The following is an 8,590-nucleotide window of genomic DNA, read 5'->3' as shown; positions in this document are numbered from 1 at the left end:
CTTTCAATTCATGTTCGTAGCTTCATTGTAGTAGTGTCGCTCAGGAGATGGAGAACCAACAACCAGCGGATTCAACTGAAGAGCCTTCATTTGCTGACCTGCCGGACGAGACATTACGATTGTGACAACCTTCAAGACGACGCAATCGAGATGAAGATCTTCAAGAACGACATGTTCTTCCTCGAATAGATGGTGAGATACAACGCGTTTGGTATCACGATTTGGGAAGGGACTCCCGATGTTTGGTGATTTTACTAGAGGTAGGAACAACTCCTGATGGTGTTCCAAATATTCTATTCGAAGGAAGTTACGAAGGCCTCAACAATGATCAAATAACTGGGTGGTCTTCCCGCTCTGGTATGGGACACTACCGATGGTTGAGAGGCCCTATCAATCATCTTCGAAGAGAACAGAGATCAGAGTATGTGGCGAATACAATTCGTCGCATCATAGATTTCCTCAACATATGATGACTGCTCCTCGTGGAACTCGTCCCTAGAAGGGGGGGTAATGTCACGGCCATAATCATGTAAGCTAATAATTACATATAGAAATAGGTAAAAGTAAATAAAAGTAGGTAAAAGTAAGTTAATTCTATAATATTTAATATAGAAGCTTCCTAGAAACTTCCTAGATGCTGCTTTGACTTCATAGGTGTCTTTAATTGACTTTTTGGATTAGAAACGTGGTCAACAAGTTGGCCATGTGCCACACATGTTGTTAGCTTGAAGATCAAGCTAACTATGTGGCCCACACATAGAAAAACTTGCCTTGTAAGTCAAGGCATGTGCCCTACAAAGTCAACACATATTGGAGGTCCTATAGAACGTCGCCACATAGCCCCTAGTTAGAGAGTATATATAGAGACAAGAGTGAAGGCTTCTTCACTCTTGTCAACTCCTTTCTTACTTCTAGTCTGTTTCAAGGGTCTCTAGTTTTCTTCTCTTTTGGCAATAGCCATTCCAGTTTCTCTTTCAATATACATACTTGTTTATATATATTTTGTTACCTCTCTTTGAGTGAATGCTCACTTGTTTGAATTGTTTTTTCATCGAATTCTTGTCCTTGACAGTAAGTTCACTACTTGCCATGCTTTTCCAAATATCCTGAGCAATATTCACTATTGTACCGAGCAAGAATTAAGCCTCTGTCCTCCAGCAATCGCATCAACTTCCATTCGATGACATTGACGTTGTGAAATGGGAACACTGGGCTTTGATTTTGCAAAGATTGTCGGACTACAATATCCAGGTCCACTGTCTTATCATGAATACATGGAGTAATACTGCACTTAAGGGACATATCCCAGCTTTAGAATCAATTCTGGTATTCCATAAGCTTGAGCTACGCCAAGACGTCCTGCGAATACGTGTGTATTCACCAAAAGAATTTCAATTCCAACTTCAATCACAAAGTGAGTATGACAGTGCTGAAGTTCAGAGTTTTCAGCTTTTGAACATGCCAAACATGTTTGTTCGGGACATCATCTCTTCGTCTTTTGAACAGTCTCCATGTTTTGTGCTTACGTTTGTTAACTCCAATAAAGAGATTCAATTTCATCTATTATTCCCAACTTATGTAAAAGCATATCAGGGCCTACTTGTGTTTCTTGAATGGACAACACTCGCTTCATCAACATAAGAGCCTCCTCGAACCTTTTGATGGAAAACAAGATGGACTACAAGCAGTTGCATGCTTCTCCTGCACAAGAATCGCCTTCCGTGAATATCTCTAAGTAATTCTTGTCAATGGGTTCTCAACTCCAGCTAATAACAATTGCCATAATATTAAAACCATCGATCTTCACCATCGTTATATCCAATATGTGAAGGTAAAATCAATGAAAAAACATGTTCTACACGTTATACACGGCCTTACATTATCTAGGTGTTTTAGCACTTCATACTGTCAACCTAGATAATGTACATACTTTTCGTACTTTCCAGATACAGCATAGAATGTTGCCAAATTCTGAAGATGAACCACTAAGGTAGGGTCATTGGGACTACTGTCTTGTTCTTTTGCATGCAGGTTTATCTCCCACAACTCATCGGCTTCGTCATGCCTGTGCACAGAAATTTTATCAGCCATAATTAAAACTCGAGACAGATCCAAAAGACTAAAGGGATCCAAGAAACCGGAAACAATGAAGTGTTCAAATCATCTATCTAAAATATTGAGCAACTCAGCAAGATCCGTACGCACTGTCTCCAAGGAAGGATCATCATCCATAAACTTGCTGCACTCTTCCATAACGTGTAACCCTTCCCTACATATGGATATGGATTCAACTATTGCACCTGAGTAAAACCTGGTGCTTTAGAACTGGAGTACTTTTTCGTGCACATTCAGGAAAATTCATGGAAAGGCAGTCAAAACAGACTAAATCAGAACAGGCTGAACCAAAAACCTATAATTGGCAAAAAACAGTTGTTACTTTACATTGGAAAAGTATTTTATGCAGGAATTCAGTTGTTAAACAGATACAAATCTCAAAACTGGAATATAAACTTATAAACTTATAAACTTGTGAATTATACAGCTTCGAGTTTTAGTATTTAGAATTTGAGAGAAAGCAGGGAAAAGACTAAAAAAAATAGGAAAGTGAGAAACAATCAAAGTGCATTTAAGTAAGTTTCCATAATTCACTTCTTGCAGCTTTAGCTCGAGCTAGAGCACACTTAGCGATACCTACTCTGCCGTTGTGAGCGCCATATGTTTGCTCCACAAGCTTCAATGCTCTGCACCACCAACTATTCTTTAACATCGGAGGAGGTTCAGTCCGTACTACCAAAAAACAAGGGCTAATGCGGATTCAAAGACCTGGCCAAAAGCCACTGGATTACGGGTCTTGCTTGCTTCTTTTCAGTAAATTATTTACAATTATATAGTTTAAAAAATAAATAATACCCTTATTTAGTACCAGCACACTTCTTAGACGTGTCAGTCATGTAGGACTAACATTAGTCGCTCTTATTCAGCCACAACCAACATCAAGTAGATAAGATAGACATTCCAGTAAACCCCTAAATTGCATCCAATCTTTTAAGTCTGAATATATCTGCATCCAAGCTTCATCCACTCTCCCTTCTTCCAAAAGACTGTGTCCTAAATGTGATAATGGGAGTGCCAGGGAATTATCAGTAGAGCCTCTGTTTTTCTCTATGACCATCAGTACTCTCTCGTAAACTTCAACGGCCCTAATAGTATTATCCATTTTAGTTAATGTGCTCGCTAGTCCCAGAAGTGTCCTTACTATCAATGGGCTTTCTTCTCCTACAAACAATCACTGGAACAAGATCATGATCCACAACTTTCACCTGAGAGGTAAATGGATTTTGTAGAGCGTTCCGGACATTACAATTCTTTGTGCATGAATGAACTTCAAATTCCCCATGTTTCTACCATTGTTGAAATGACGCAGTATTTCAGACAATGTAGCACCAGAATTGAAGGAAAAAACTTGTATTTACAACGACTAGATGGCGGATTCTGAATTCAGCAATTACCAAGTAGATATTCTTGTATTTCAACACGCTTGAGATAAAAGGGAAGTCCATCCGCAGGTTGGCCTATTGCTGTGTACATACTCCTCACGTGCTTTAGTATCTTGTCCACAAAAGACTGTTTTGAATTGATTCCAACAACCTCCATAAGATCTTTGATCTGCATGCAGGAACGAGTTGCAGTCTAAAAAATGGAATAGAAATGGCACACGCAGATTATAGAAACATAGAGAAAGCAAGTAAATAATTGAGAAGTATCTTATCCTCAACAGGATTTTTGAAATTAGCAGTAGACTAAGGCTGTTATCAGGCACATGAAACAGACGAATGCCTGGACGACTTTAATATACCAGAGAGCAACAAAAGCAATCCCCAAGGTAACCAAAAAGAAGCCAAACCTGATACAACAAATGTTTCGTTTCTTCAAATTCGCCCAAACTCAATCGCAGCTGTGCCGAGATGTCCAGCATGGCAACTTGCTCCATGTTTTTATACCCAGATTCCAGTTGGTCCACAACAACCTCATAATTGGCTTCAATCAATTCACGCGCAGTTTCTTCATCTCCTTCATCTATCAGCTTGAGTGCTTGCCCATAAAGCTCTTGTAGCTGTTCCTGCAACTCAGTGACTTCATTTGCGGGTCCAGGTATATCTCCAATACTCTTGGGATCCCTGTTTTAAAAGGACAAATTAACGGAGCATCAAGAATGAGTTTCTTCGACACACAAAGCTTAAACCGATACAATAACCTGAAAACCTGAAAACTACTCATTTCAACCGCATTAGATTGCTTTCTTCAGCATTTCCTGAAACAAGAACCTCAGTGATTTCAGCTCCAAATCATGCTCGTTGTTCTACACATGTTATCCACATGCTCAGGGCGGACAAACACCTCAAATGAAAGATAGAAAACTACCCCATTTTCTGAATGATTTTCTGTGTCATCTTAGTATCTTGCAATGCCATGGCAATGGCAAAACGGTTGAACTGTTCCTGAAGCACTCGGTCACCAGTTTCGTCTTCGTCATCGTCAACATCCACCTTAGTGTAGCCTACACTACTGGATTTTCCTACTGCTCCTCTGCAGCAACAACAAAAAATAAGTTCATAACATCAACGGAATCTGTGTACAGACGTAGCGGCAACCAAGAAGAAATCTTTTCAAATTATATCAAGTATTTATTCTTCTAGTAATTTGCAAGACCAGCTTAAAATGCATCTGTCATTTACATCACTTGCAGTATAAAGCTTTTGATATCTATCCAAATCTTTTTGCAATTATATCCTCTTCTCAGATTATTCTTACATGACCACAGACGGCAACCATGGGCTTTCGATAAATGGGCCACAGTCTTAGTTCTTTGCATTTCTTCGCTTCAGAGGTTTTGAATGCCTGTATTCTTACAAACATATTAATCAGTTTACTAATGCGGCCAGATCTTTTATCATTCCGAATGTTGACTCCCTGGGAACAACGGCAGAAAATCTAAAAAAATCTGAAAGAACAAGGCACGAAGAAGATGAGATGTGTGCATATTTACTAGAACTGACTCGCGAAATACTCAGTGGCTACGACCAAATGCAAAATTATAGTTGAACCATAATATGCAAATTTAGAAGTCATACCTGTTCCTTTTGCAACTGAAGCCCTCAAGCAAGACTGTAATGACACAAGATGGTGGCTGACGTGGTTCAGAGCTCCTCTTCACAAAACTCCACTTTGATGTGGATGAACGTTTTTCATAGCAGTGGTTGGAAAACTGCAAAGAACTTGAAGGAAAACCACTACTTGAACATCCTTGATGCCCACAGAAGGATGGAATTTGGATGGCTCTTCCGGACTCTGCCATCACCTGATTTCTCTGGATGTTAACTTTCCTCGAACCAACAACCTGGAATGACAAGGAGGTCATTGCCAAAGAAAGCAAATGGACAATTACCCGTGCGTTGACGTGGCCACACTTGTCGAATGTCAGAGATAAATCATGATCAGCAGCAAATTTGAACCCTTGGTCCGGCTTAATTAGTAATATTCTTGATTAACGTTAGATAATATTCTCTTTCCTCATATTCATAATCGCTTGACGAGCACAACTGTGTAGCATAAACCCTGAACCCTCAATGCAGGATGAAGCCTTCGGTGTTGAGGGACTGATAGTATGAAAAAAAATTCATAACTACACCACAATTGACCACTGTTCATACACCCAAAAGCTTTGAATCTCTACGGTTCCAATCGTCCTTGAGTTAACAGTCCTATCTGGTGTTCGCAATCAACCAAATACCACAATGCAATCTCAAAATCATCAGTAAGGTCTTTTTGATTTATATGGACAATGTTCTATAAGTCTATCTCACATCAAATCAAAGTTGTTCAAAACAATATGAAATTTCCTACGTTCTTTCAGAATGGGATTAATGGAATTACGAATTCAATGTGAGCAGCAAGAAATTTACGTCCACAACCTACACAGTAGCAGATTTTAGCGAGAAGGGCAATAACAGCAGATAGAGGCAGAAAAGGAGACTTCAAGCGCCTTGGCCATTGATTAGACATTGACCACCCCCTCATTCAGACGCTTTCCTTCTCTACCCTTGCCATGCGCGCCACCGCTTTACAGCATATGCAAAACACTTGCATTCCTGCCTGATCCCCAAACCTCTCCAATTCCACCACTAGAACAAAGAGCTTCCGATACACACAATCAGCTCAATACTCAACGTCTCCCCACCCTGCAAGGTTCTCGCACTAAACTCAAAGCATCTTCTCAATCCTTGAAATACTAAAATTCAAGCAATTCAATATTACAAGAGTAATGCGATGACTGTGAGGGGAGAGGATTGACACCCAAAAACTGGACCTTCGAACAGTACCCACTTGTTAAGCAATACGAACAAATGGCTTCATGGTCCTCTCAGTGAATCTGGAACCAAGCTGATGCATGTTGGCCTACTTCATCCACACTCAGCATGAATTTGGGTTGCGTGATTTTTGATGCTCAATACGGTGAGCTTCTTCAGCAAAGGAGGATCTTCTACAACTGCGTCACATTATATCGGCACTGGACTAGATAATGGAAAGAAATTATTGCTTCACTTAAAATAAAATTTCTGGTGGATGCCTCACAAGTATCACTTGAATCATCCAGCTCTTACATCGTTCTTCATTGATCCATTGAAATTGAATTGAACATTGTTTGTTTGTTTGTTTTGTTTTGTTTTGTTTTTTTTTGACACAAAACAGGGCATATTTAATGCTTAGATTATGTAGAGAGGAAATATAAATCAAGTCCTAATCCTTTTGCAAGCCTATAAAAGAGCAATTGAAAAACTTAAATAGATCATGTCTATTTTATACTAGTTTTTTAGTATATCATGCATAATAATGTCATTTTGCAGAATTTTTAAGTTCCATTTGATAGTTATGTTGGATCTAAACCCAATCATGTTTTTCGACATTTACATCCTATTCCACTTCTAGAGTAGTATCAACTTGTATTTGGAATTGGTTTCAATTTTTTTATGTGACTTTCTATAAAATTTTTCTATATTTAATGAAGGTAAAAAATCTAAGTACTTTTTCTACCATAAAAGTTAGATCATTTCTCAAATTCAAAAATGAACTTGTTTTTATTGAATCCATAATGTCCAAATACATTAATGACATAATAAAGATCGAATCGAAGAGAATCTCTTGGGACACAAATAAAAGTTGGATAAAAATAGTTTGTTTTTAATTAGATTTTTTCTAAGAGATCTATTCTTTAAGGTCTAAGGTTAAGTTATATATGAGTGAGGTTGTATAATCTTAGATACATATTACTTGAGCATATTTTTTAAATCAATATAAGATAATTTATTCTTTTTAGAAGAAACCATAAAAGATAATTAATATCAACATTCAAATTATAGTATTTTCTCTATATGCTTACAACTATACTTTTATACCATATAAATCAAACAAGTATAAATTTTTTATGTGTTTATGGTCTAAACTATATATCTATTAAGGACATAAACTTCAAAAAATTAAAATGTCAATACACTCTTGTGTCACTTAAAAAGACTAAAAAATCACCCTAAGATGATATAGTATTAAACTAGAATGGCTATTGCTAAAGACAAGAAGACTTAAAAAGTCTTGAAACAAGATTAAGGACTAAAAAGGCATTAACGAGAGTGAAGAAGGCCTCATTCTTGCCTCCATATATACTCTTAACTAGAAGCTACATGGCAATGTCTTACAGGACCTCCAAAAAGTGTTGATTTTGCAAGACATGTATCTTAACTTGCAAGGCAAGTTTTTTATATGTGTGCCACATAATTAGCTTGTTTTCCAAGCTACCAACATATAATTAACTTGTTGACCAAGTTTCTAACCTATTAATCAACTTCAAACACATGTAAAGTCAAAGCAATATCTATTAAGCTTTTATAGAAAATATCATGAAGTAAATTTATTTTTACCTACTTTTATGTAATCATATAGATAAATATTAGAATAAATATGTATTTCCATGATAATATCTTACTAATTAAAAATATATATATTATAATAAAAAAATTAATTTATTGCTATTTCAATTACTAAAATAAAATTAATTTTTAAATATCAAAGATCTGTCAATTTTTAATGTGTAGGTTAATAATTTTACTTTGATTAGCTAATGATATCTCATAAAATTAAAAATAAATTTATTCACAAGGCTATAGAAAAATTTAATGTTTTCATCTTAATAATATTTAAGTATAATTATTAAAAATAATTTGAAATTTTTTAAAAATTATTTTATTTGAAACTTTTGTTGATATAAGTCATGATATTCTTAAAAAAAAAAAAAAAAATCTTTGTTATAGTATAGTCTTCTTGATTGTGAGCCAATTTAATAGATTTGTTTTTTTATTCATTTTTTTGGAAAAAAACCATACATTGTACTATTTTGTTATATTAAATGAAAAATTCTAAGACAACCATAAGCAGAAAATGACTTTTAAGAATATATAAGCTTATCCAATTATAAATTTTAATAACTAAAAATCTCTTTCTCTATTAAATAAATCAAAGATCTTGAAAGGTCTTACTT

At 36.2% G+C, this 8,590-nt stretch overlaps 1 protein-coding gene across 2 annotated transcripts; it reads right to left on the bottom strand.

Moving 5' to 3' along the window:
• Positions 1-1,824: 1,824 nt before the first annotated feature.
• Positions 1,825-6,622, bottom strand: LOC112293371 (uncharacterized). 2 transcript variants are annotated; one of them, XM_073539566.2, is made up of 8 exons: positions 5,447-6,620; positions 5,133-5,359; positions 4,813-4,899; positions 4,423-4,587; positions 3,905-4,178; positions 3,510-3,666; positions 2,696-2,741; positions 1,825-2,065 (listed from the first exon to the last, which is right to left on the bottom strand). In XM_073539566.2, the coding sequence occupies exons 4-7, from the start codon at positions 4,470-4,472 to the stop codon at positions 2,734-2,736; spliced, it is 489 nt and encodes a 162-aa protein (XP_073395667.1). In that variant the 5' UTR covers positions 4,473-4,587; positions 4,813-4,899; positions 5,133-5,359; positions 5,447-6,620; the 3' UTR covers positions 1,825-2,065; positions 2,696-2,733. The 2 variants fall into 2 exon arrangements, with proteins under 2 accessions (XP_073395667.1, XP_024398453.1); XM_024542685.3 differs by lacking the exons at positions 1,825-2,065; positions 2,696-2,741 and having other exon boundaries at positions 2,834-3,666; positions 5,447-6,622.
• Between the last annotated feature and the right edge of the window lie 1,968 nt (positions 6,623-8,590).

The sequence above is a fragment of the Physcomitrium patens genome, chromosome 16 (assembly GCF_059467195.1).
Source record: "Physcomitrium patens ecotype Gransden chromosome 16, ASM5946719v1, whole genome shotgun sequence".
Taxonomy (NCBI): domain Eukaryota; kingdom Viridiplantae; phylum Streptophyta; class Bryopsida; order Funariales; family Funariaceae; genus Physcomitrium; species Physcomitrium patens.
This window is presented reverse-complemented; position numbering and strand designations above follow the sequence as displayed.